This window comes from Batrachochytrium dendrobatidis (assembly GCF_000203795.2).
Source record: "Batrachochytrium dendrobatidis JAM81 unplaced genomic scaffold BATDEscaffold_2, whole genome shotgun sequence".
Classification (NCBI taxonomy): Eukaryota; Fungi; Chytridiomycota; class Chytridiomycetes; order Rhizophydiales; genus Batrachochytrium; species Batrachochytrium dendrobatidis.
The window spans coordinates 249,871-277,123 of NW_006281100.1; the positions used below are offsets into that span (position 1 = coordinate 249,871).

The 27,253-nt window shown below is 41.1% G+C and overlaps 11 protein-coding genes across 11 annotated transcripts; 5 read left to right on the forward strand and 6 right to left on the reverse strand.

Moving 5' to 3' along the window:
* Nucleotides 1–18: 18 nt before the first annotated feature.
* BATDEDRAFT_9648 (lysophospholipase) lies at nt 19–4,903 on the reverse strand (the record flags this gene model as incomplete). Its single annotated transcript, XM_006676474.1, has 5 exons — nt 19–695; nt 781–2,746; nt 2,837–3,600; nt 3,883–4,242; nt 4,270–4,903. 5 exons carry the CDS (start codon nt 4,901–4,903, stop codon nt 19–21), a joined length of 4,401 nt encoding a protein of 1,466 aa, XP_006676537.1.
* A 212-nt stretch (nt 4,904–5,115) lies between these two features.
* Nucleotides 5,116–6,566, reverse strand: BATDEDRAFT_86123 (uncharacterized protein; the record flags this gene model as incomplete). Its single annotated transcript, XM_006676935.1, has 3 exons — nt 5,116–6,024; nt 6,099–6,183; nt 6,265–6,566. 3 exons carry the CDS (start codon nt 6,564–6,566, stop codon nt 5,230–5,232), a joined length of 1,182 nt encoding a protein of 393 aa, XP_006676998.1. The 3' UTR covers nt 5,116–5,229.
* A 75-nt stretch (nt 6,567–6,641) lies between these two features.
* BATDEDRAFT_86124 (uncharacterized protein) lies at nt 6,642–7,575 on the reverse strand. The gene is made up of 4 exons (XM_006676936.1): nt 7,452–7,575; nt 7,291–7,375; nt 6,846–7,182; nt 6,642–6,766 (listed from the first exon to the last, which is right to left on the reverse strand). Exons 1-4 carry the CDS (start codon nt 7,542–7,544, stop codon nt 6,682–6,684), a joined length of 600 nt encoding a protein of 199 aa, XP_006676999.1. The 5' UTR covers nt 7,545–7,575; the 3' UTR covers nt 6,642–6,681.
* A 174-nt stretch (nt 7,576–7,749) lies between these two features.
* BATDEDRAFT_86578 (uncharacterized protein) lies at nt 7,750–8,756 on the forward strand (the record flags this gene model as incomplete). Its single annotated transcript, XM_006676815.1, has 3 exons — nt 7,750–7,893; nt 7,957–8,301; nt 8,394–8,756. 3 exons carry the CDS (start codon nt 7,750–7,752, stop codon nt 8,754–8,756), a joined length of 852 nt encoding a protein of 283 aa, XP_006676878.1.
* A 2,442-nt stretch (nt 8,757–11,198) lies between these two features.
* Nucleotides 11,199–11,609, forward strand: BATDEDRAFT_5682 (uncharacterized protein; the record flags this gene model as incomplete). The annotated part of the gene is made up of 1 exon (XM_006676419.1): nt 11,199–11,609. A coding segment is annotated over one exon (411 nt), but the record flags the coding sequence as incomplete, so codon positions are not given.
* A 140-nt stretch (nt 11,610–11,749) lies between these two features.
* Nucleotides 11,750–13,199, reverse strand: BATDEDRAFT_86125 (uncharacterized protein; the record flags this gene model as incomplete). The annotated part of the gene is made up of 1 exon (XM_006676937.1): nt 11,750–13,199. One exon carries the CDS (start codon nt 13,197–13,199, stop codon nt 12,006–12,008), a length of 1,194 nt encoding a protein of 397 aa, XP_006677000.1. The 3' UTR covers nt 11,750–12,005.
* Nucleotides 13,200–13,372: 173 nt separating this feature from the next.
* BATDEDRAFT_86580 (uncharacterized protein) lies at nt 13,373–15,474 on the forward strand (the record flags this gene model as incomplete). Its single annotated transcript, XM_006676816.1, has 6 exons — nt 13,373–13,502; nt 13,577–13,637; nt 13,803–13,896; nt 13,991–14,267; nt 14,428–14,730; nt 14,798–15,474. The coding sequence occupies 6 exons, from the start codon at nt 13,373–13,375 to the stop codon at nt 15,472–15,474; spliced, it is 1,542 nt and encodes a 513-aa protein (XP_006676879.1).
* Nucleotides 15,475–15,890: 416 nt separating this feature from the next.
* BATDEDRAFT_86581 (uncharacterized protein) lies at nt 15,891–19,096 on the forward strand (the record flags this gene model as incomplete). The annotated part of the gene is made up of 7 exons (XM_006676817.1): nt 15,891–15,917; nt 16,163–16,365; nt 16,447–16,766; nt 16,875–17,056; nt 17,355–17,460; nt 17,574–17,799; nt 17,893–19,096. 7 exons carry the CDS (start codon nt 15,891–15,893, stop codon nt 19,094–19,096), a joined length of 2,268 nt encoding a protein of 755 aa, XP_006676880.1.
* Nucleotides 19,097–19,437: 341 nt separating this feature from the next.
* BATDEDRAFT_86582 (uncharacterized protein) lies at nt 19,438–20,307 on the forward strand (the record flags this gene model as incomplete). The annotated part of the gene is made up of 1 exon (XM_006676818.1): nt 19,438–20,307. One exon carries the CDS (start codon nt 19,438–19,440, stop codon nt 20,305–20,307), a length of 870 nt encoding a protein of 289 aa, XP_006676881.1.
* Nucleotides 20,308–22,350: 2,043 nt separating this feature from the next.
* BATDEDRAFT_86517 (uncharacterized protein) lies at nt 22,351–23,515 on the reverse strand (the record flags this gene model as incomplete). The annotated part of the gene is made up of 2 exons (XM_006676938.1): nt 22,351–23,009; nt 23,506–23,515. The coding sequence occupies 2 exons, from the start codon at nt 23,513–23,515 to the stop codon at nt 22,351–22,353; spliced, it is 669 nt and encodes a 222-aa protein (XP_006677001.1).
* A 47-nt stretch (nt 23,516–23,562) lies between these two features.
* Nucleotides 23,563–26,950, reverse strand: BATDEDRAFT_18747 (uncharacterized protein). Its single transcript, XM_006676500.1, has 4 exons — nt 26,804–26,950; nt 26,409–26,564; nt 26,198–26,339; nt 23,563–26,126 (listed from the first exon to the last, which is right to left on the reverse strand). Exons 2-4 carry the CDS (start codon nt 26,508–26,510, stop codon nt 23,719–23,721), a joined length of 2,652 nt encoding a protein of 883 aa, XP_006676563.1. The 5' UTR covers nt 26,511–26,564; nt 26,804–26,950; the 3' UTR covers nt 23,563–23,718.
* Nucleotides 26,951–27,253: the final 303 nt, after the last annotated feature.

The window sequence follows — 27,253 nt, forward strand, 5'->3', positions numbered from 1 at the left end:
CAACATATAGAGATGCATTTAAATAGAGGCACGACGACCACCACGTAGTTTCCTTTCAACAGAATCAGCCAACGTAACACCCAGCTGTCGCTGCAGCGTTCCATTATTGTGCCATTCTTGCACAACCGTTTGTCCAAACTTGTATCCAACCTCGACAATTTCTTTAAACTTTTTGAAATCCATTGCCGTATATGCTGCAACGGGCGGATGAATGTATAAACACCCATCGATACGTTTGGCATCCTCGAGTTGTTTCACCGATGAAATGTACGTAAGACGAGATTGTATATCAGCAATTTCAGGTGGACGAAACGAGTAGGATTGTGGGAATGGATTGAGTTTGCTGAGTAACATCCACCATCCCGATACCGAGTCGCCATAACTCACGGGTGATGTGTCATCAGCAAGACTTACATCAACAGCAATAATCGTGTGTGCGCCTAAAGAATGCATAATGTCCGCTGGTAAATTGTTGATGTATCCACCATCCAGGAGCATACTGCCGTGATCACAAAGCGGTGGAAGATAGCCAGAAAGTGACATGGATGCTCGAATGTATCGCCACATGTAACCTGTTTGATGAACTTCCATTCGACTCCAATTAAGATTAGTTGTAACTGCAAAATACGAAATCCAACAGTCTTCAATTTGTGTGTCAGAAAACACTTTCCAGATACCGCGATTAAACTCATGACCTACATTTTATCAAAATATCATCAGATTTAAACTGTCGAGGTATAATGGCAAGTACTCTACCACATGGATCAAATGTCAACCAACAGAATGACTTGCCTGTGAAAATTGCAGTGATGGGATAGGTTAGATCAATGAGTGACCTCCAAGTAGAACCTAATCTCCCGCCAAGCATTTTTGCTCTGCCATAAACACTGACATGATCATTTTCTCTAGCATAACAACCTCCGACAAAACTGCCCATACTTGTTCCACCAATCATGTCTACTGGAATTCCAGCCTCTTCAAATGCTCGAATCACTCCAATATGCGCAAACCCTCTTGCTCCACCTCCACCCAGCACCAACCCAATCGATTTGGACAAAAGTCTTCGAGCCAATCGGGCAAAATCTGATCTTACTCCAGAATAAATATTTGGTGCTGATGATTTCTTCCCCGTGCTATTCATAGGATACATGCTCGTATACACTCTTTGGAAATGCGATTTAAGATTAATAAGTGTGAGTTGTTTTTGGGTGGTTTTGTTGAGAAGTTTTGGAGTGTTTAGATTCATCTGAACATGATGATGAGCATGTACCCATACTCGATTTTTTAGCCACTGTGCAGTGGATCCAGGAATGCATGCACGTTGGTTATGAAGGAGCACAAGCTCTTTTCTGGCAGTAGTTTTCATGCCAATCAAAAGTCGCTCAAATTCACCAATGCCAGGATCTTCGTCACCAAGACCAACAAGAAGGATACAATCTGCTTGACGAACGCATCGCTGTGTCCATGGAGAACTTACACCCCCATCAGCAACATAGAGGACAAGTCGATGCGATTCTTCTTGCTCGCTCAGCCAGCTCATAAGCTTGAGACGTCCTAAACGGGTAAAGGCATGTTTGCCAAGCTCTCGCATCACAGATGCAGTATTCAAAAATGCTACCGATGCGCCAATAAGCTGTAAAGCATCACGAATGTGGTCGGCAAACTCAAAAACAGGAACAATCGACGTTACAGGCAAAATGGCAACCGTTTTAAGATTGACATTGTTGTTTCCAGAATCAGGACTACCACGCATATTAAAGGATGGTTGCTGGCCAGGACCCATTTTTCCAAGAAAAGACTGAGTTGATCTCGCTGCAATAATACGTGCAATAGAAATTGTAATTTCGGGGTGTCCAATAGCAAGAGCATTAAATAAAGTTTTGGGCATGATGGCTACCTCGGTGTCACGAATAGCATGAATCGTGGCTGTACGTGGAGCATCCATCAGTACTTCCATTTCACCTACAGATTCCAATTGACCATATTCGCCCAGAATATCTAATGACTCGATACCATTACGCGATCGCTCTACAATAGCACGCAGACGGCCAGTAAGTACAATATAGATCGAAGTTGACGGCTCGCCTTGACGACATAAAACCTGCCCTGCATTGACCTGTCCCCACTCCAATGCAACATCAATATGCAATACAAGTGGTGAAAGCTGGTTCACTAACCGTTTAGCCAAGCACAACAAGATATCAGGAAATCGTTCAACGTATTTGTCCAAAACCTGTTTAGACATAAATCCAACATGCGCATCTGTTTTTGCCTTGATAGTGACAAACGAAGTCTGTCCAGTTAATGCAGCCAAGTATCCTGCAAGACCACCAGGGTGAATCAAAAATAGATTGCGACGAGATTTTCCTCGACTAGATGGATTACTATTTTGACTTGCATCGCCAGTGCGAATAGGAAACAACTGGCTATTTGACGTAGACATGGATGCTTCCAACACACCGTCCAGCACAAAATACAAACCAGCACCGCGTTCTCCTTCCTTGACAAGTGTTTGTCCGTGTTCAAAGTACATGATATCAATCTCTACCTGATCAGACGAGTCAATGGAAAAGTTTCCAGTAGAATTGCTTGGTGATGTGGTTTCATCTGGAGTTTTTGGATGAGATGCACGTGCGGAGCCGATTGAAAAAACCGTTGAGGATGTAGGTTTCCAGCTGGTACGAGAGCGTGAGTAATACAGGCGATCCGTCATAGGAGCCAAATTTGAATGACCTGGAGGGCCCGACTGTCGAAATCCAGAAGTGGCCATAGATCCAGTACGATTTGGTATCTGCTCATGTAATGAATACTGTCGCTGATATCCATAAGGAGCAACATACGGTCGCATACCAATCAGCTGAGCAATACATTTGAAAACAGCTTCTTTAATGGGTCCATCCGCCTCATCATTCAAACGTGTGGGTCGATATGACGACTTGGCATTTGGTTTTCTGGGTGGTTTGGCAGGACCAGCAGTATCATTTTCTGAACTATCTGCAGTATTATTGTACTCGTTGATTTCTACTACGTTTCTGTGAGCACGACGATGATTGCGTTGTTGTGAATGGGTCAACCCCATAGATATTGTCAATGATGCAGTATCGTCATTCACATTGTATGTACCTCGCGACCCGGGCATTTCACTCATGCGTCGATCTACTTCATTACCATTGCTAGAATCAACTTCGTTTGTAACAAAAGTGTTATTGATCCCTCTTCTTTTTCGAATCGTTCTTAGTCTCAAGTCATGCAAAATTTCTGGAGGAAACAAATCTGTTGGTAATCCATAACCAGAAAACTGATTAACCTGACGCTCAATTTTCAACAGCTCCTTGGATAATCCCAGGTACCGATACAGAGTAAGAAACGTAACACGTTGGAATCTAGTAAGAATGACTTGTACGATATGAGCTGCAGCATTGGGAAATTTCTCAGTTAGCTTTCGAAAAGCCTGAGCAGGGATCACTGCGAGGGTGGTTGGAGAAGATGCGCGCGTAATTATTCCTGGATGAACCGACCGATGTTTACGTTTGGGAATATGATTGCCGCTAGTGGGATGAGTAAAATGTTTATGATCTTCCGAGCCATCCAAGCCGTGAGCTATGCCTGATTCAGCTGCAACGGAGCCATCAACGCTTTCAACACCATGACTGGATTCAACGTCACTAAAAGCAGATGTAGAGTTGCGACGACGTAAACTTGGAAACACGTTTTGAGGAATATAACCAAGCGCGTGTCCACTTGGACTTTGAGTTGGCTGCAAGTTGGTCAAACGAGGCAAAACGTCCTGTGGTTGTTTTTTAGCAGAGGTGTCCTTTTTTTCAAGGTGTTGGTGGATTGCTGGGTCAGAAGCAGGATTAGCTTCAGCAGAAGGGAAAACACGAGGTTTGGCATCAGGATGAGCAGTTTCTGGAGTAGGAGTTGAATCAATACTACTATCCTGTTGTAAATGGTTAAATCTGAGCCAAGCAGATTCATCACTGTCAAGTTGTGTAGAAAACGCAGGTGATTGAGCTTGGGGGAAACCAGAATGTTTACTGGAAAAGGAAGTTCCATGAGATTCGTTTAAATTTGTGGCAGCAGAATGAGGCTGCATCAGTGTTGAAAGCTCAAAGTCTTCAGTAAACAGCGATAGGATGGTAAACAAACTAGAGACGGTTTCGCCAGCCTTGACTTCGTTCAGCAAATGATGACCACTGAATTCATCCTCGGGATCATCAGAGTCGGATCGATCTTCAAAGTCTCCATATTCATCCAAATGATCACGACTGTTACTACCCAAACTATGTCTAGCAAGAGCATTAGAATTGCCTTTTAAATAAATCTGAACACAGCCGTCAACAACGACATAAAAGTCGCGATCTTCCGAGTCCTCGTCAAAAAGGATTTCGCCAGTCTTTAGCTTGCGAGTTTGTAGATGACGAGCAAGTTCGTGAAAAACAGGTTTGTCAAGATATCCAAACACTTTAATAGAAGAGAGAAAGGCATTCATAAATTCATCTGGATAACCCTTGTTGAGATCCGTGTCGTCGTCCAGCGTAGCATCGGGTTGAAGATCGAATGGTGCACGCGGAGCAATGGGAGCAGGGGTTTTAAGATGAGTGTAAGTGTTGAGCAGACGATAACGAATCAGAAGATAAACGACGAGAGAGATTAAAGAAAGAAGGCCAAGAACCGACCATAGATCCAGAGTAATGGTAGCAGTGACGGTGTAGGACAAAAAGCGATACACTAGCCAAGGAGTATGACCGAATATTAAACGAAGAATCAAAGCAACAATGGTAGCAGTGTCGCTCAAGGCAGAGGTCTGAGTGTCATGGTCGTCGCTCGGTTTTCCAATACTGATAATGGGTTGAGCTGTGACAGTAGTGGTTGATTGTGAGTCTAATGGTTCATTGACCATGCTTTCCAGCGTTGAAGTAGCCAAGGCAGCAGCAACAGTTGTCAAGATGGTTCCAACCACTGCATCCACTGCAACATCCATTGCACCATCCATCTCCATAATGCTGTTATTCCACTAGCAAACCAAGTATATTTATTTTAGGAAACTTTCATTGCTTCGGATCGGCAACTTATTCCCATCGCATTGAGCTTATCTAACAACCCTTTCAAAGTGTACAGAAAACCTGGTTTCATTTTATTCGAAATGTGTCGAGTAAACTGTGTTGGTTTGGACATTCAGTCAGAATTAGCCTTTTGGATGCTCAAAACAATCCACTGGTTCGACTGTTACTGCTCAACTGCAGCACCATTCTCTGGAACAAACAACGCCAACACGTCTGACATGGACACAACTCCGATCGGATGATCATCGTCATCCACAACCCACAAATGATGTATCATATGCTCCATCATCGACACTCCTACTTCCCCAACAACCGATCCAGGCTCAACACTTTTCAGCTGATCTGATTTAAGTTGATTAGGAGTGCGCTTTTCGGCTTCAAGAAATTCAAATACTGAGCCAAGAAGCATTTCCAGATTCGAGAAATTTACTCCGCGTAAATCTGAAGCCGAGAGATTGGCAACAAGCCTGCCGTTGGTGTCCACCACTGCGACTGCAGAGACTTGATGAAGATAGAGAGAGCGTAAAGCAGCAAGTGCAGACATGCTCGACTCTACGCAAACCAGTTGTTTTTTCGTTTCGCTGAGTTGAGTACTTGAAAGTGTTTGTGGATCTGCACTCTGGATTAGAGTGATTCGATCTGCATTGCTCACAGGAATACTCCAAATAGTGTCCAGTGCAGACTGCAATGACTCTTTGCAATCAGACGTGTCGTTATTAAGCGTGGATACAACACAATCGGTATCCAGCAAATATCGCAGCAGGTCAGTCTGAGTCACTAAACGAATGGAAGAGCCAGATGGAGGTGCAACTGTTGCAAGATTGACATCATCGTCAATGATCAGTGCGCGATGTCGGTTAGCATAAGTCAAGATCTGCAGCAGAGACGTAAGCGGATCAGATGAATGGAGTGTCCAAGACTCTGCAGACTCACTCGTCTGTCCAAGAAGCTCTCCAATCTTGTCATGTTACAGTACATTAGATTGTTATTCAATCCACTACTGATTGGATCATCTAGCAAATAGCATATTACCTTTGTAGAAAAATAGGCATGCTCTTCCTTCACCATCCTAATATACTGTTGAAACTCGTCTTTACTCATGGTTATAGGATTCTTTCTACCAATTATGCATAGAGTCAGTCGATTGAAACCCATGTAAACAATCCACTATTACTCGAGCATAACAGCTACAACATACACATTGCCAGACATGTCATCAAATACACTTTGAAACACAGTGTTGGCCAGAATATCAAACACAGAGACTATCCCAGTAAACACCTTTCCATCAGGCTCATCCTTTGGAACCTTGTAAACAGGGATAGCCAGGATCTGCGAGGTGTGCATTATAGAAAGAACATTATCCAGGGTAGTGTCCTGATGGACACTAATCAGAGGTTTCTTTGAGCCGTGCGCATGGTTTAGAACTTGTGATATTGGGATATGAGAGAGATGGGCGTAGATGATCTTGGCAGCGTCGTTGACACGCAAGGTGGTCATTGGTAAGAATGAATCAAGATTCCGATTGTATTCCAACAATATTTAGACTCGAGTGTTGGCAATCTCTTGCTTGAATTATAATGAAATCATGCATTTTTATTTAAACATGACATGCTCAGTTGTTGTAGATTGGAGGTCGATGTTTCTGATTTAATAATAATCTCGAGTACAACCAATCCACTGCTTCTTGTACTCCGTTTCTGTATATTCACATTTAGATTAGCATGGTATTAGTATGACATCTTCAATACCAGAAACTTCAAATTCTGTCCTGCTTACCCTTGTAGAGCTGATACAGCCATGACTTTACTCTCTCTGGCTTCCAGAGCTACCGCGATCTGATTAAATATGTGCTGAATATCGTGCAGCTTTAATGCATCGGGTGCATCTTGCTTATTGGCCAACATAATAACAGGCACACCTTCAATGGTTTCATTATGAATCACTTTGTCCAAAGTGGCCTGAACTTCTTCGATACGAACTCGATCAGTAGAATCTACGACAAAAACAATCGCATGACATTCCGAATAGTACTTTTCCCATATGCTCCGGAGTTCCCTCTGTCCGCCCAGATCCCAAAAGTTGAGACGGACATTCTTTACATCTACCTTTCCAACTAAAGTTTATTTGAATTCGTTCCAATTGTTTCCATCAGAATCCAAAGTCAAATGTGTTAGGTATACGATCCATTCAAGTCCGAGAAATGCATCATACAAGTACATACTGTTTAATCCAACTGTTGGTCCAATATTTTCAGAACTCAGTCCAGGTACTCCGTTATAAATAGACTTGATACGTTCCAGCAATGTCTAAGAATCAGAATAGAGGTCAAGTCATTTATCCAGATACAAATCCGATGGAATCCAGTTACATACAGTTACATACAGTTTTACCAGCATTGTCCAGACCAAGAATAATCACAAAAAACTCTTGTCGTTGTGTATACTTTTTATAAAGCCCGCTTACAAGTGTGTACATGTTCGCCTAATGTTCTTGACGGGCTGTAAAGATACACCGAGATGAAACTACACACTTTAGAAACTGCTGATTCTTGGACAAGACTTGCTTGATAAGAACTGCGACTTTGATGGATAATCCAATGAATACAAAGAATTCATTCTTATCTGGCCTGAGGGTGTGCTGACATTCTTATCAGGTTTTTCATCAACTCGATACCAAGCAAATGACTACTGCTTCCATCAGCGCATCTGCAGATTCGTATATGAATGGTGCGGACAGAAGACAGGAAGGAAGTCGTCGCATGGGAACATACATGCTGACTGGCTGGGTGCTGATGAATGACATGTGTTCCAATAAGGGCTGCAATGTAAATGACATGTATTCCATGACATGATCCTTTCATCCATCTACTGACTCGAGTATGTGCCAGTTGCCTGTGTTTAGAAATAAGGAGCGTACAAAGACAGTATGTTGTATGTGTGACGATCCACATTCTCCTATCCTGCCTGTGATCAGTCAACCGGCTGCATCCCAACTCACCAACAAAGACTCGATTTCAATGGTCCATCAAGCTCAAGACAAACAGACATCTGATTCGATTACTCTTACTGAAGAAGAAGAAATGGAGCTGTTGGCAGCCATGGACGAAAGACACGAAGTGGATCGTAGTACTGAGCAGGATCGTGAGCAGTCGGAGCGTGCCAGTGACCTTATTGGACAAAAGATGCTCCAAGGATGGACATTGCTTCAAAATGTGTGTCGTTCTTGTCCCGGTGTAAGTGAAACTGCATCGTAATGTTGAATAGATGCTTTGTTCAAACTAGCATGTTTAGATTATGCACTTACCAAGATGTGTGTATTGAGTAGATTCCACTTGTTCGCAATCGTCAAAACCAAACTCTGTGCGTCATTTGCGAACAATCAGGAGATGAGTTGGATGACATTGCTGAGCCGATTCATGTAAAGCCAGAATCAGTTGCTATGGATCAAGACGACCCAATATGCGGACAAAAGCGATCTTTTGAGAAAATCCTCACTGTATCTCCAACACCTCATGTTCACTCTGACTCGGTCAACAATCCGTTTCAAAATACAGCAAATGCACTCACTGACAAGGTTATTCAGTTGTCGATAAAACTAGAGACTACGACCAATGTTCAAGCAATTACGGCTATTGCAGATGCCATCTCAAGCTGTATGCGAGCAATTGAGTTATTGAGTCGTGATTAGTCAGATTAACATGGAGTAATGAATGAGTTTGTATGCATGATTGTTGAGCCAATTCAAGATATTACGATTTTAGAAATATGGTGATTGAATTACAGTGTATTTATCAAAATGAAACGCTTGTATCTCGTAGTGGTTATTCCTTTTGAAAGACTGTTTCAATACTTGCTACGCTTTCCTATTAGACATTAGATAACCATACATTGTACGATCACCAAGTTTGAAATCGGATATTGGGGTTGAATGCTTTATTGCATCCTAAATCTCATACGCTTTAGTTCAAGGTAAAGACTAGATATTTCAAGAATGCAAATCTATATGGCAATCACCAGGAGATTGGCATAGAATTCAATGACAATGTTCAGTAAATTTGGCACCAATCATTCCATGAGATTGATTTTTATATTTTGGTATCCATATTTAGTGTTTCATTTCATGTGAATACGACTGTAATAATGTGGAGTGGAAGCAGATTTTGACTTGATTTCAACAGGAATGTGAGGGTCCAATCGTTTCTGAACATGTAGCAAGTATGCATGACCTGCGTTAGGGTTCAAGAATGATAGTAGTTGAAGGGGTTCAGGGAAGAGTGACTTGGTTATCGATTATAGTGAATAATAGGGATTATATCTTGCTTATATTGTCAGCCAAATACACTCGATATTGGCCAGCTGCTGGATACCAAATACTAGAATCATGCGACAGCTACCAGACACTGTAGTGCTCAACATTATGCAGTATGTGGCAGTTATTGCACCCAAGTCACTGTGGACATTATATCATACTGGAAGTCGCATTAGAAGAATACTGCAGCCTCGCATTGCCAATGGTCATTGTCCTTATTGTAGCAGCAGCAAAGCTACGAATAGACTGAGTGATTGCACCACATATGGTAGCAATGGAGATTACCAAGACAGTCCCGATTCCACTCATAGGTGCAGTCACTACAGTAACGACAGCCAAAACAGCCATTCGCTCAGAAACGCCTGTTGCAACCCCATTGCTGCTGCAGATAGCCCACAATCTGTTGTTGTATCGTTTACAGAAGGATCTGCCATTACGCTTGTAGATACCACTACTGACTCAAAGACCCCAAACTCATCAGAGCTGTGGGCCACTGCCTTTCGATCATTGTTGTTGCAGGTGTCGTTGCTGTTCCCGCCTCCTGACTTCCTCAACGTGCTTGCTCGTCGTCACTTTCAACTGATGCACTACGCTGTCTTGGCAGGATCTGCTCTGACTCCACAAGAACTGGCCATGGCTCTTCTTATTGCAATTGCTGCTCCTAATCCTTCTCTTGCTCGATTGCTACTGGGTTATGGTGCTGCTCTGCAACTAACAGATTCATGGCATCCAGATCCTCTTCATTATGCTGCCGAAATGGGTTGCAATTCCATCTGTACAATGCTTATTAGGACCCAGGCTGAAAGAGATGATCAATCAGTCTCTAGTCAAACCATTCAACCTCATAATAGTGCTACACATTCGAGTATAGATACTACAATCTCTAAAAATGAGACTCTTAAATCCAACACCACAATGTGTACTAAAAACGCTCATGGATATGGACTCACTGCCATGAATGCAAAATATATAAACAGAGAGCATCCGAGGTATGGTCGTCCGCTTGACAGAGCAGTTTATGCTCGTCAGTTTAGTACATGCCAACTTCTCCTTGCATTAGGAGCAACTAAAAAAGAAGAGCCGCTATTGATAGACGCTATTTGTTACAATGATCTGGATCTTTGCGACTGGCTATTGTCAGATGGAGCCGATCCAAATCTATCTGATCGTATGGGTTCTGACTCTCCATTGTACGTCGCTGCTTTGGTTGGAAATGATGAAATCTGCCAGCATTTGGTCGCTGCTGGTGCACGTCTTGTTCCAGTCGCGCTCTCAACTCCAAATGAATCCACTGCAACTCCCGATGCCTTGAACAAATCTACATTGGTAGACTCAGTACCCTCCACTAATGCACTTTCTATAAACACCTGTATTTCCAACCTCATCTCCAGTCCTATATGTCAATCCCCTCTATTTGCTGCCATTTCTGGTGGTCATTTGAGAGCATTCAAATCATTGCTTGCCATGGCAAAAACGTATGGTGTTTTGCGAGATATGGCTCCTGCGTTATTTATGGAAGCATGTAGACGTGGTCAAAGCGAAATGCTCCAACAACTTCGTTCAGCAGGTACATTTAAAAATATTGACAACAGCCAGCTTCTCAGTATTGCTATTGATGCAGGACATGCACACATTTGTCAAATACTTTTGGATGATATTGATTTTGATATTGAAGATCTGGAGGCCTCTGAAGCTGAAGGACAACAAACGTTGCTTCATCGTGCTACGTGGGCTCAATCCACTGCATGTTGCGAAGTGCTTGTTGCTGCTGGTATGGATGTCAATGGACTCAACAAAGGATTGGATTCTTCATTACATATTGCAATCGAGTCTGGGTCTATCGAGTTGTGCAAAACGCTATTAAAATTAGGTGCCAATGTGAATTCTCCCAATCGATCTGGCGAAACTCCTTTGCACTATGCAGCAATGCACGCTCAGCCTGCCATATGTGTGCTGCTGGCAGAGCACGGAGCACATCTCTACTCCCAAACCAACGAGGGCCAAACCCCGCTTCATCTGGCTATCGAAACGGCCAGTTACAACACGTGTTTCAGTCTAGTCTACGAAGTTGGAGCAGATGTCAATGCCACTAACCGACTAGGTGAAACTCCTTTACATCGTGCGGCCATGTTTGCATATTTTGATATCTGTGAGCTACTGGTCATGTGTGGGGCATTGATCAATGCCATCTCACATGTAGGAGCTACACCTTTAGATTTTGCCATGGCCGAGCCAGAATCTCGATTAGCGCTATACTTGAAATCCCATGGAGCGCTTGCTAGTTCTAAACTAGGTGAAATTGTGTATACCTTTCGACTTAGAATGAAGCTGGAATCGTAGACATGTCAACTTATAGTATTGATAAAAGTGGATCACATTAACATGCCAAGTATTTATTGAAGTTTTGTCTTGGAATGAATTCAGCTAGTCATTTACCCAAGACAAAGCTGATTTCTGTCATGTATACAAAACTGTAGACATGGATTGGATGACCATAATAGTCCAGGTATACATTGTTTTTTGAACAGTCTCGAGGTAAAGATACAATACAATCAATGAATAGACCAAACCGTGTAGATACAGACCGGAATAAAGTACATGTAGACGATCGATGCATAAAACTCTGCATTATAGAACCGAAAATAGCTCAACAATCAAATCTCGACTATCAGTAGTTTGAATCCATTCCTTAAATGACTGCAGTTTTTTCAAATCTTTCAAATGTTCATGAATGTATGTCATGCAGCAAGATTTCAGATACACTGAAACAGACGAGTACTTGTGAGCAATTTCTAAAACTGTGAAAATAGAGTTTAAATTTATATCCAAATCCACTATGAGTCTGCTAGTGTACACGTAAAGATTAGCAAGTTGATAGTAGTCGGCAGTATGAAGCAAGCGAGTACGCTGTGCAAAGTCTGTTGGAGGAGTAATAAGGTTTCCGGTATATATAAACTCGAGCATGGCACGAATTTCTTGAGGGGTAAATTGAGTAATGTGAATGACGGAAAGATCTCCAGAGTCGTTGCTCTGACTGCTCTCTGCAAAGCCAGACTGTAACATTGTACAAAAGTAAGTACTACGAGATGCAAGAATAGCTCGATGTGCAGGAATCACTGTGTGCAAAGTTGGATTGGATTCTGCATGCGATGACTGAGGCAATTCAAGACTGCCGTCTTTTTCACTGTCAGTGGTGGATCTAAGAGTACCGGCGGATCGTTTGGAACCAGTGTCTGATGGTTGAAGCACAGGATCACAGTAGTCGATTACAAGCTGCAGATCTGATAGCCAGTCGTTGAACAGCAATTGATAGCAGTCATGCACACTACTGTCGCTGCCAAGAGTGGAATGGCCAGTCATCATCGAGTCTGTTTTCTGCTTCCAACTGACACTAGCAGCTACAACCATCTCGCCTTCAGCAGTAAGTAAACGATCCAAAGCTGTTACAGGCAACATTGTATCCCATCCCCAAGACACTGGATGTGAGAAGCCAAATCCAAAGCCTTGAGAGCCTTGAGCATTGCGTTCCTTGATGATAGCATTTCTGCCACTGTTGCCATCACAGATGGCCAAATGAAAGTATAAAATGGGTCTGGACCATTTCTGCAAAGAAGAGTCAGACTGTAGTTCTAATGAAGACTTGATGACTTTTAAAAACAATCCAATATGAGAACCTCGAGAAAACCCATTTCCTTGTGGATACAAGTTTAGTTCCCATTGACAGTCTGATGGGCCAAATGGAGGAGAGACTAGCAGGCCAGTGCGGTTATGGAAGTTGGTGATAGTCCAAGTGATATGTGCCGAGTGAGTAACACAATCCATTAGTGTTGGATCCAGTCCAGTAGTTGCTGATAGCAAACAAGCTAAACGGATACGCTCAACAGCGTAGACTCGATGTTTCTTGGCTCGCCCTAATTATTATTCAGTCTCGTTCATCCCAAGCACAAATATTCAAATATTTCTGCTTCGAGATTTTCTTGCCAATTTTAACAAAGATGGATGACGATAGACTTGCTCATCCAGCCGAATGCACTCCGCTTTTGGGCTCTAATTCTCGTTCAGAGCATGAGGACTTGAATACTCAGATTACTGTCTCTTTGCTGTATGCAGAGGCTGGTCGAATTGGTATGGATTGACTAGTTATTCTAATGATTACTCGCATTGACTTGTTCTGCTCATCTACATGTTATGATTGTTAGTTACTCTTGCATGGCCCATCATGGTTGGCTACATTCTACTGACTTCTCTTTCCGTTGCTTCGTAAGTTGTTTAGTCAGTCTTGTTTTTACGAATTCATTGTTTCTGCTCGATAAAGTCGTATTTGGCTCATTCTCGCTACACTTTTGCAGTTCATTCATACTCTTGCTGATACATCACGAATGCATTGTACTAACCATGAATTCATGCTGTATTGGTGAATGACAGGGTTTTATCTCTTGGACATGTTGGCACAAAGGAATTAGCTTCCTCTGCGCTCACCACCATGTTCTGCAATGTCACTGGATTCTCGATTGGCATTGTGTGTATTTGCATGCTTTTTTATTTTGCTTTTCAATGCCAGGATGCACAAATTTGTTACTAATATTACTGACTGCTCATGACGTGCTGTTTAGGGAATAAATACCGCAATGGACACACTGTGCTCACAGGCATATACTGGAAGCTCAGACAAATATGCGCTTGGAAAGCATCTACAGCGATCGCTGATTGTTATGGTTTTGATCTCTATTCCCATCTCTTTCCTTTGGCTGTTTACAGAAAACATCTTGCTGATGTTTGGTCAAGATCCAGAGATTTGCCGACTGTCGGGTGAATTCGCTCTTTGGATGCTTCCTGGACTGCTTCCCTACCTATGTGCAGATAGCATGAAACGATATTTGCAGTGTCAAGGTATATCCAAAGTCTAGGGTGTTTTGAAGGGCTTATTAAAACCTTTTGAATGGATGCATGCTGTACAAACCACACCCTAATGTTCCTGTTTAGCAGAGCCATCATGGCTGTATTACTATTGAGGAGATGCTAATTCGTCATGTCTTGTTATGCACACTAGGTATTGTAAAGGCCGCCATGTGCGTTATTGCAATTGTCGCTCCAGTCAACATCTTCCTGCAATGGTTTTTGGTATGGTCTTCTTATGCTATTGGCATTATTGGAGCTCCTATTGCAACCAGTGTGAGCAATATCTTGATTTTCTTGTTGACCATTCTCTACATTTGCTTTGTGGAGGGTAACGAGAAATGGGGTGGATGGGAATGGAAAGAAGCTTTGAATGTACGCCAGATATGGATTTACATGAAACTGGGTGTTCCTGGTGTTGCAATGGTCTGTAGTGAATGGTGGGCATTCGAACTGGGTAAGTTTTGCTTGTAGATTTCAGATGATGTGATTGCTCTTGACTGATTGAACGATCCATCCTTTAGTTGCATTGGCTTCGGGCATGCTAGGAGACCAGTCACTGGCAGCACAGTCGATCATCTTGAACACGATCTCGCTGACTTATATTCTGCCCATGTCGTTTTCAATTGCTGCATCAACACGGATTGGCAATTCGCTTGGTGCCAATCGACCCTTTTCGTCCAAAGTGGCTGCCATGACAGCATATATCATAGGAGCATTCCTTGCTGTTGCTAACTGCACGTTCTTGTTTAGTGTGCGTTTTAGCTGGGGATATCTGTTTACTAGTGATGTCGAGGTAATTCATTTGGTGGCCGAGGTACTTCCGCTTGCAGCACTGTTTCAGATTAGCGATTGTCTTTGCTCCATTGGTGGTGGTGTATTACGTGGTTGTGGTCGTCAGCATCTCGGTGCCTACATGAATCTGACAGGTTATTATCTCATGGGTTTACCTATTGGTGTCTATCTTGGCTTCAAGGCTGGGTTCGGTCTTCAAGGACTCTGGATTGGACTTTCTTTTGCATTAATCATCATTTCTGCCGCGATGGCATGGCTAGTAATGCGAACAGATTGGAGCAAAGAGGCTGACAATGCGATTAAGCTGTGCGCACATACCTGTGGAGGCACCGATGCAGAATCACTGCTCGGATCCGATCTTGTTATTGAAGATAATACCGAGCCATGCCATCGTACATGCTTATAAGCATGTTTGGCTGACTCTGACCTTTCAAACTTTCTTTTATTCTTAAATTTTTTGCACCCTCATTTGTAACTCCGAATGTGCTGTTTCAAGCAGTCTTTAAATTCGATACTTATTTTTTGGATTTAACCATCAAAAGGTGTTCATCTTAACAGACATTTGACAAGTCAAGATCCCTTTCCTTAATCCCATCGATTTCTACTTTATTCTGTAAACTTGCCCGCTTATTGACTGCTTGGCATGTTATTCAACACACTCTACCTCATGCGGCTCTTGTTTCTTGTTTTGAACAAATGAAGGAATTGCCTTGCCATTGGATGAATGTTCAATTTGATATTTGCAAAACTGGTCGCTTGCCGGCCTGAGGGCGTGATGAATGGAATAAATTTGAAATGCTGAGTTTGACAATCAATGCAAACATGCAGAGTAATCGAATGGACCATTCGGTAAGTGTGCATGTTTGCACTAGTCAGTTACTGTGTATATTTCTACAATACAAACCAACATTGGAAAGCAACAAGACTTGAGCTTAATTCAAACTGCCATGACTGGTTTATCCACTCTAGTCAATGCAAGACTATAAACTAAACATGGTTCATCACCTACTTTATATGCATGGTTATTTTTACTTTCTACTTCCAGAGTAGCTGTTTCAACTGCAAAAAATCCGGATTCTAATATGTTGATTTAGTATCTGTCACATGTAGTGTTGAACAAAATGGTAGTCAGCCAGTTGAAACAAGTCATAGATGCCATAGGAGTCAGTAAAACAGGTTTAAAGGCTGCTCTTCAGGATCGCATACTGCAATATGCACAGATGAATGACGATCATTTCCTACAGTGCATGAATGCTGTTATAAAGGCAATAGGCCCTGTCGAGCTTCCTTCCAAAAGGTAATTTATCATCAATGATTCAACCGTCTTGTATAGAAATATTAAACATGAACTTGTTTATATGATTGCATTCAATCACAGAACCATATCCTCTGACCGAGTACCAAAGTCGTCACCACATGGTCCTTCTAATCCACCACTACAGCCAGGCGTAAGATTCCGTCTATCGTTCAATGACCAAGGTTTGGCTGGGTCATCGACATCTTCAGATCTTGCTACATCAAAATCTTATCCAGGATCCAGAACCATGATGCAGTGTGCTATGAGTACTCACAACTCTACTTTATCGTCTGGGTCTGCATTGCAAGCTTCCAACACATTGAATAACAAATTTACCGAATTCGATCCATCTCCTTTTTTCAATATAAAGAAAGCTCTTGGACCAACACTGTACACGTCAGGTATTCCACATTTGCATGGTTGGAAAGCAACCCGATTGGCTGTTGATTATCAAGTTCATTAACTGTTTTTTGAACACTGCATGCTAAAATGTGCTACACATACTCTAGAATCACTATGCCCAATGACCATGTATTTTACTTTGGATCCGGAAACCAAACAGCTATTGGACCCCAAATCCAAAGTATCACATAGCGTACTGCTGTTTATGGGCTTGCCATCACTCCATAGACCTGCTAAACTGCAGTATCCTGAAAGCACTTCCATCACATGCAATCAAAACCATATCACAGTATGTTAATCTTATTCAATCTACATTTGGAATGTTTATTTTAAAATTTATTGAATAGGCTGTTTTGATATTCATGACTAACATACCAACGAATTCAATGTAAACTATAAAGGGATTTTCTGGATTAAAAAAGAAATCTTGGACCTGTCAGCCAGCAAATCTTACACCGCATCTACTGTATGGTGGTAAAAACACTGTTGTGGTCCGGTACACCTGTCCTCAATATGCAAGTATCAAATCACCATAGGTGTTGTAATGAGTAAATATGATTCATTTAATAACCCACATTTGCTTTTAGGCATGCCATGCAACAGTACAACTGGTTGAAAATATACCTATACCCAAACTTGTCCAAAATCTCTTTTTGCATAAACTAATGAGCAAAGAAGATGTCATGGCACAACGTAAGTTTTTTTCACTGTATACAGACTGTGTTCAACTGTTCAAAATCTATGGCAGTTTTTGATATGTTATGGGTTTTGGTTGTATCCTAATCATCTATTGGTAAATCAAACAGAACGTCAAGTCGATGCTGAAGACGATGTCCAAACCACATTAGAGCAAGTATCTCTCAAGGATCCACTGTCAAAATGTCGAATTGTTTTACCCATACGGGGTACAAGTTGCTTACACATTCAGTGTTTTGATTGCGAGACATTTTTAAGTGTAAACCAGCAACTTCCTACTTGGGAATGTCCAATCTGCTATCGTGCTGCACCGCACTCGTCATTATTTGTGGATGCGTAAGCTATTTTGTATACATGCCATTAGATTTCAAGAATGCCATTTGGAAGTTTAAGTCTTGCTAATTTTTTGAATTTGACATCACACTGCAGGTATTTCCTAGATATTCTTAAGGAGGCTGGAGATGTAGATACAGTTGAAGTAACACCGGACGGAAAATGGCGAGTGGCCAATACCGCTGATTCATCTACTCCTGCCAAAAATCAAAATATGCATACTTCATCAACAACACCCAACAACACAGAAATGCTTATAATTGACGATGATACTGTTGGGAATATTGTAACTAATATAAACGCTTCTTTGAATTCGGCTACATCGCTTCAATCTACACCCAAGAAAGCATCCAATTCAGATGTGATTGATTTGACGTTAAGTGACTCGGATAATGATACTACTACTATCGTCAAAACCACATGCACACCTGCTCTTTCCCCTACGCCTGCTACAGTATCATCCTTTTCACCTGTAACCACTGCTACAACAGCAAAATCCCTGCCAACTTTCGATGTTATTTTGCCTTCATTTTTAAAAGATACATTATTACCAGTAAACCTTCCACTATCTATCATACAATCACCTTTAGAGATGGTCAGGCAACCCCATGCAATCGAGTCAAGTTCTTCGCATTCGTCAAATGCAGAATCATCACAACATATGGACTCTTTGTCAAGACAACAACATCCCTATAAACGACGGTCTTTGGGGAGAAATATTGAATTAGTCTACAGTGATCCGTCTCTGGAATCACCTACCGGATTATTGTATACACCTGATCATTTGTATCAATCACCAACAGGAGGAAATCATCCCAAAGCAGCATCCGAACCTAGACCCAACTCACACAGATCATTATCCTTCCGTAACTCCACCCATAAACCTGGACAAGCTCGACAGAGAGTCTATCGTCCACGATCACCATTACCATTACCGCTACAAGAAATAGAAATGTATCCTCAGTATTGGAAGTCCAACGATCGATTGCCGCCACCACCTGATGAAACCATACAGCTAATGACTCGGCATGAGTTGCCTACAACCATGGATGGGATGAACACCACTCTGACTGCTCTACTTTCTAACCAGCACGGAGCTGATAATGGGGGTGAGCATTTGAATAGCCTACCTACACATTCCCATTGCGATCGTGGCGACTACAGGTCTAGTGATGGCAAATACACTCGCACATATACTACTCATAACGGCACGGCCCCACATGAACCCACATATAGGATGGATGATTCATTATCACGATCTAAATCTCGGCTTGAACAGTATGTATCACGATTTCAATAAAGTGGGTTTGCAGATTAGACTGCCTATTGATCCAACTTGGAATTTGAATTCATGTTTGGTATTGAATATACTAAAAAACTAAAACATACAAGGTTCCTAAATTGGAAAAGTCTGTTGATTGAGACGATATCACTTTGTTAAATATAGGGAATGTGCAATATTGGCGATTGCAAGGTTTGTTATTTTCAAAATATATCACATTAGTAGTACATAAAGAGCACCGGATAATACCGTTTTACTTGAATGAGAATATATACCAATCTAATGAAATTAATAAATTTTTCATATAATATACTACTTTTTACCACTTTTTTATTCCTTTTTTCTTTTGTAACAATCAAATGTCTGATGAAGATAACCGCTGGAAATGGAACGAGTTTGTGGAAATAGGAAGCACTATACACAAGATGAGAGGTCGAGTTCGTATTCTGCAAGCAAAATATGCTCTCAACATTGCAGAAAAACTTGTGGAATCAAAATTCATAAACAAGGCCACTATAGCCAACCGACAACTGTACGAAACTCTTTTACTCAAAATAGCAGAGTATCTGGATGGAAACGCCGAGGTCATTCAAACTGCTGTCAAGAATTACTTCTTCTTTCAACACGGCAAGGCAGGTCTTGACGCAGATCTCTTTGATATTACATTTTCTCCAAAAAAGAGCGGCATCCAAACTGGATTCACTTGTAATGTCAACAATGGAACTCAAAGTGTTTGCTATTACATCAAGACGCATCAATACGGACCAACAGAAGACAATATAAAAAGCATCAAACCACCAGATATAAAGGAGCTGTTTGTCTACAAGATTCTGCATCATATTGGAATTGGTCCTCAAGTTCATTTTATCATCCCATCTCATGGCACCAAAAAGACTATCTACATTGCGACCAAGGATTGTCATTTGGTCTTATTGTCCAGCTTGACCAAGGATACAGCAAACAACAATGCTCTACTTCAATTGGATCTGATATCTCGCATCCTCTGTCTTCGTGATTGTGCTGACAACACTTCAAACTGTGGTCAAGTCGGTGAAAAGGCAATGATTGTTGACTTTCGTATTGAAAAACAGTCAAAAGATTACATTAAAACAGACATTATGGACAGATTCTACAAAGGAAATGGTAAATTCCATTATTCTGGATTGATGCAAATCGCAGTCAAAACAACAAACGCTGTAAACATGGATACGATGAACAAGTCGTTGTAGCAATGGAATGCAAGTTGCTGGAGAGTATTGAGCGAGCCGAATCAGAGATTGATGGATTGGTTTAAAATGGGGTAATGGACTGATATTTGAAACGATTTACAACGATATGTCCATGACCTTGAAGCAACAGTTGCAGTTCTAATGGAATATTTTGTTGGTAGCATTCATCTTTAAATGTAGGCATATTGGTATCCAGCAACAATGGAAAATGTGTAATATTACAACTGTAATGTCTGGACAAGTGACTGTCTGAATAACAGTAACTATTTCCAGTGATGCTGATTTGTAAACACTCGAATTATTCAACAACACTCTATCAATGCATTTGCAAGAGTCATTGGACGTATCTGTTGTTTGAATGTTGATTCGCATACATTCAGAAGTGGAAGTTATAAAGCTTATTTCCATGCAGACACAATCAATGTATTACTTTCTGTTGGATAGGCTGTATCATCTGTCATCAATTCAGACACATTTGTCAGTCCTGTTCTGTCAGAATATTTGGAGCTTCGTGATTTGTTTAATTGTAATAGTAGATAAAATAAAATAAAACCTGCAACTGTTAGTAGCTATCAGAAGAGAACAAATCACAAAGCTTCGAAAATTCTGACATTTGGCTCTAAAATGATTTTTATTTAGATGTCAAGGCTACTTAAGCTTGTAGAAATAAACACTTCACTTTCATATTCAGCGCCATCAAGAGTATCATCCTCAAATGAATGAAGCTCGCTGGAGGTCTGATGAATTCTGGATGATTTTCACTAATTGGAGGTAAAACTCCTTTCAAGAATGAAGACGACGTATTATTTAAAGTAGGTAATCGTCTGGCTTCATCACTATCCAGCCATTTCTTCCAGCAATTGAATTTATTACAAATAGTCGTCCAAGGTAATCCTGAATAAATAAACACCAGTCAGCTGATAATAGCCAATTTATAAATGGCATATTATATAGCTTTATTTAATTGTTTGAAAAGCTACTTTTACAGTCGAAAAGTCAATGGATTAGTTTATAATTGGTAAATAAATATATCTTTATTTGTAAATAGGAGTTTTGGCTTTAAAATGATTTTCAATTTGGATGTTGCTCAAGTTGTAGGAATAATGTATTCATTCAAAGTCAAGTGATTTATTGAGACTATGCTATCCAATTCAATCATGGGTGATGAACCCATACCATTTTCAGTATCAGTATCTGGCCAATGAATATCTGACACTGTCGATGAGTTTGAGGCAGGGGAAATTTCATGTTCACGATATCTTGAGAGTGCTTCTTTCCAGAACATATAGAATGTCATATTCCGAGGTTCTAGTGCCATCGCATTCAATGAGTGTAGATAATCTGAAATCACACCACATACATTCATTAATCTTATCCAACCCAATCCAGAGTAATAAAATAATGGAAACTCTTTCATAAATCGATCAAATTGTTTGTATAAATTAAAATACGAGCGACTCAGATTGAAATGTCTCTTAATGTAATCCCAGAATGATTTTTCTGACTGACTATTCAAAACAAAATTGTACTGAATTTGTTCCAAATCAATACTCGAATGCGTAGTCTTTCGAATTCGTTTAAATCTCAAAGCTGGACAAAGTATTCACCAATTCTTTTCGAATAACTATTAATTCGACCAAAAAATGAATCATTTTCAACAAGTCGAGGTGCAGGCAAGGTGAGCCAATTTTGTTCTTATTGTCAATGGCAATACATCCAATGGAGTTGAGAAGTTGTACAGTAGCATCCAAAGTAAGAAACTGTGCTTCTGAAGGAGTGATAGGAACATACTGTCCTTGTGTTTTTTAATTGCCTTGACAAAGCAATTGATGGAATTGCCATGAATTCAATATAATTCTCTCTCAATGTCCGAGTTTGGTTGTGCAAAATGTCTTATCCATTGAATAAGAAAGTTTCTACTATCCATTCTTTCAAATTATTCTTGTCTGAATCAATCACGACTCACATTGAGCACTCGATTCGAGTCTCGTTGACCAAAGATTTAATACAATAAACAAAATGTATTCAAGCAGAAACTACATATCAGTCGTCCGAAAGCAAAGCATAAATCTTCCCAGCAATTCTCTTCAATGATTCAACAGTAGAGATTCCATGCTCACGTTGCAGAACATCATCCTTTTCAACTCTATCGTTGTGGTTTTTCAAGAAAATCCATTCAACATAATTTGTGACTATCCCGTAAACAGTATCCAACCCATTCAAATCAGACGCAACCTCCATTCCAACTAAATCCTGTGCCATTCCCTGCTCCATATCATCCTTCTTTGCTTGGACAATACATATTCTTTTAAGCATGAATTCAAAATGCCCATTAGCTTTGACATTTACACCAGTTAAATCTTCCTCGATGACGATTTCAACCGGATCATTTGGACCAAACAAAAATACAACACAAATAAGAATAGGTGAAATGAAATGGAATCGTTTGGAATCATTTCCTTGAGCAAGTCCACCCAGGCTTTTGTGAGCTTTGGCAAGATAGTTTTGAATGTATTCGATTGTTTCCAAGGGAACTTCTTTCACGGGCTGAGAGTATTCTTCAATATTATAGATAGGCAAAATGAGTTTCCAGGTCACAGACAAATAGGCGGCACTTTTCTCGAGTTTCTCATTCTTCGCAGCAGCTTCAATCAACTTTGGGTTTAGTTCTTTCCATCTTCTGAATGATGTGAGATCTTTATCTTTTTGACAACAGGAAGGAGATTATCAGCGTATGTGATGAGGAGTGGTGTAGAATCGCTGTTTTCATAGCCTGGTTGCTTGAATAGTTTGTTTAATTCGAGTCCCGGTCTGAGTTTTGTGCCAGTGTAGCGATGGAGAGTCAACTTGGCGAGTGAAAAAGTGTCGAGTTGAGATGAGAACTCCTTCTTGGCCTTCTTAATCAAAGCAGCAACTGTTTTTCACCCGATTGGGTCGACTTCAATAGGTTTATCCAAATACCGCACAAATAATGGTTCAGATTCACTCATTTTCAAGATGCTGCGAACGTGATACAAATGAAAATATATAGAAACTGAAAAGCTGAAAATCAGAAAGCTAATCTGTAATCACATGTTTAGAATCAAATAATAACTTGTACAGAATGCACAATACATGACCATAAATTACTGGTAAAATGGTAAACGTATGATTTTCTAATTACAAAACCATATTCCTGCTGTTTCAAACTGAAATTACCTACAATCATAGCTGTAAAAACCCAAATTCTGGTTTTACAATATTCTTCACAAGTTTCCACGATATTTACAATGAAAATATCTGAATCTTTCATTCAAGTAAAACGGTATTATCCGGTGCTCTTTATATACTACCCATATTGAAACAACTAAAAGAGTCGTCAGTCATTTAAGCGGTTTGAAGTAGGGGTAAATGATGCTGTTCAATACATGATTAGGTATTGAAATTCCTGGGCATTTGAGCATCACCCGCCTCGGCAGCACTTTCGGCAGAGGTTGCCAAAACCCTTTTGCCCGTATTACGTCTTCGTACCGAAAATGTTGGTTTTAGCGTTCCTGGCAACACTGCTGTATCATCCAACACCTCATGTTCGTCACCTCTATACCCATTGGGATTGGCATCCCGAATAATCCGCAAAAACACTTCCTCCAAAGTGGTTTGGCTGATTCCCCAAGCTCTGACTAATCCATCCAAATTGGAGTCTAAATGTCGCACGAGTGCGGGAATTCGATTGGTGCTGGAAACTGGAAATTGATAAATCAATGCACCTGCAGAGTCATCCTCCAATGTCGCTCCTGGAACATAGCGATACACCTCTGCCTTGACTTCTTCAATCATTGACGGGTTGGTGACAATCGAGATACGATATCCTGCTCCAAATTTGTTTTTTAATGAAACAGAGTCGCCAATGGCACGAAGTCGTCCATGGGCCATGATCGCAATCCGATCCCCCAATACATCGGCTTCTTCCATCGAATGTGTAGTGAGGACAATCACTCGGCCTTGCTTGAATTTTTCAATAAAGGACCAGACGTGACGGCGATTGACGGGATCCATGCCCGTTGTGGGCTCATCAAGAAAGACGATCTTGGGATCACCGAGTGTCGAAATCACAAGTGATAGACGGCGTTTCATGCCGCCAGAATACGTTTTAGATCTATGATCGGCCACCTTTAACAGTCGCACGGCATGAAGGCGCTCGTCCACCAGTATGTCCCATTGATCACGAGGAACACCCTTGAGACCAGCATACAGGTAAATATGCTCACGTGCAGTCAAGTCAGGAAACAGAACATCGTGCTGGGGGCAAACGCCCATAATCTTTCTAATATGATGCATTTGGTAAAACACAGAGTACCCATACATGTATCCATCACCTAGTGTGGATGGCGTGAGTCCAGAAAGAATGTTCATGGTTGTAGACTTTCCAGCACCGTTTTGTCCCAGTAGGGCCAACAGTTTTCCTTCTTCAAACGTCAGGCATAAATCCTTGATAGCGATTTTTTCTTCCTTGCCAAAGTAGGATGTATACACTTTACGAAGATGAACTATTTTTGCAGCAGGCCAGAATGCTGCAGAGAGAGCCCGACTGCGCTCAACCAAGACATCGCTGTCTTCGCGTTCCATCTTTTCGCGTGCAGATGTGGCCATGACTTCATCCAACCAATCCTCACGGTCGACTTTTCGCTGCTTTTGGGACTCGAGACCCCAATAGGTTGGTTGAATAAAAAACCATGGTACAAGAGATGATCCATACTCGTCAGGAATAACACGATCAAAATACCACGTCAACACGCCATAAAAAATAATATCGAAAATAAGAAAATACCACGATACAATCAATGCTGGAATCTTGGGCGTTATGCCATCCGAGTAGGCTGGCAAAAGTGTGGCAGAAATGGGAGTATATATGCTGCTCCATGACAATCCTGGTCCAGGAATGTATGTGCCAGTAAGATCGCTGAGTTTTCCCGTAGTCAGGGTAGAAATGTCTAAAAAGCATTTTCCAAAGTTGAAAAACGGCATCAACCCCATAATGGTAGGAATAATCGAAGGCGTGGTATTCCTCCACCAAATATATCCGACAAACCCAGACGAAAAAACAAAGGATTCAAAAAGCAGACCAATGATAAAGACAAAAATGCCAACAAGAATAGCAACGCGAGCACTACGAACAAACGTCGTGATAAGAAATCCGAATGAAAGCATTGCCAGGCCAAGAAGAAAAAAGGTTATAAAGAGTACACCGAAATTGGCATTTTTGAATGAGCCAAACTGAAAAATGTATCCCAAAGTAGTTGTAAAAAGCGAGCTGATGACAAGCAACAGCATATTACTAAGATACGAGCCAATCCAGTACACCATGGGTTTCAGACCCATTATCTCCATACTATGACGCAATTTTTGCTCTTTTTCAATAACAGTCTGGTTAAGCGCACTGATAAAAATCACCATGGTGCAACAAAAAAAGAATACTGGACCAAGATTCTGCACAATTTTTTCAGAAAGCACAACGGGTGGCACAACAGGCCAATCTCTAACTGTGACATCAATGTCGGCAGTGACAGTAGCGGTAGGATCGTTAAGTACCGAAATAATGGCTTCGTCCATTCCACGCAAAAAAGACACAACCTGACGACCAAACACATCACTGATATTTGCAACACGAGTAGAATTGTACCAAATCTGGTACTGGATATTGTTGACGCCGTTTGAATTTGATTCGCTGAATGAGACTCCCCAAGCAGTAACGTTGGGCCATCTTAAAGCGTATTCATAAATAAATGGAGCATCTGGGACTGGAACAATACCCATTTTCCTTGCTGGTCGTGTATTAACAGCTGTGTGTATATTATTTCCAAAAATGTAAGCACAGGAGTTTAAATACAAGATTCACCAATCCATGGCTTACAAGATAATGGGGCTTCAAGAACCAACGGGGACTGTCCTGTTCTAGCAGAATTGAGAGTGGCAAATGTTTTCATATAATTTGTAGTAGAAGTAGTCACTGGTGTATACATGATATTGATGCAATTGTCACTTGGATTTCTACCCTAATAACAGAGATCGTCGAGCATGGTTAGAATAAAAGTAAAGACTAGGCAGGATTGAAGTCGACATACCTGACATTCGAACACACCCTGTAGAGTAGAAGAAGGAGGAGTTGGATTGCTTATGCTCTGATAGGAGTAATCTGCACGCTGAAGAATAAACAAAAGTAGCATAAAAATAACAGGAGCACCCAGAGTCTGTGCAAGAGTAGCTCGCCAGTAACGTAACTAGTATCGTATACATGAAAATTAGTCCAAGACATTCATACAGTTAGAACCAACTGCACCCTATAAAGTGGCACTTGCAACCAACTACTCAAGACAGTTGACACATATTTCCATGAGGATTGCAAGTAGAACAGCGTATAGTTTGAATTGGAAATGACTGAGATCGTATAGGAACGAGCATTGACATATTAAAAACACCGAATCTGAAGTCGGCAAACATTGCTCGAGCATAGAATTACCTGCAGTAAAGAGTTTCTCCATAGAATAATGCCTAGTTGGTCTGTAACTTCCCGCAAGAATGACTTCTGAGACAATGCATTTTTAACCGGAGTATCTTCATGGTGCTGCTGCTGCAGACTGGGCTGTTGCTGGTTCTTGTGGTTCCCAGAAACCATCGTTGTCGCTACTCAAGAATACGATTTTCGGTGTTTTTGACACTCCACCAACACGTGATTAAACGGTTGTTTGTTGACTGGATTCACTGACTGGCATGCAGACTAGTAACTCGACTCCGCTTTCCTCTTCCATACAATTTATACAGACAGATTCACAAAGTGTGTTGGTCTTCATTCCTTGGACAAAGCGTTGCTTTTAAATCTCTGACTTTCAATCGGAGATTCTAAGGAATGTAGAAACGGAGTTTCCGGTTTGAATGGATTGTGTAGTATCTGAATACTCGGAGTGATGGC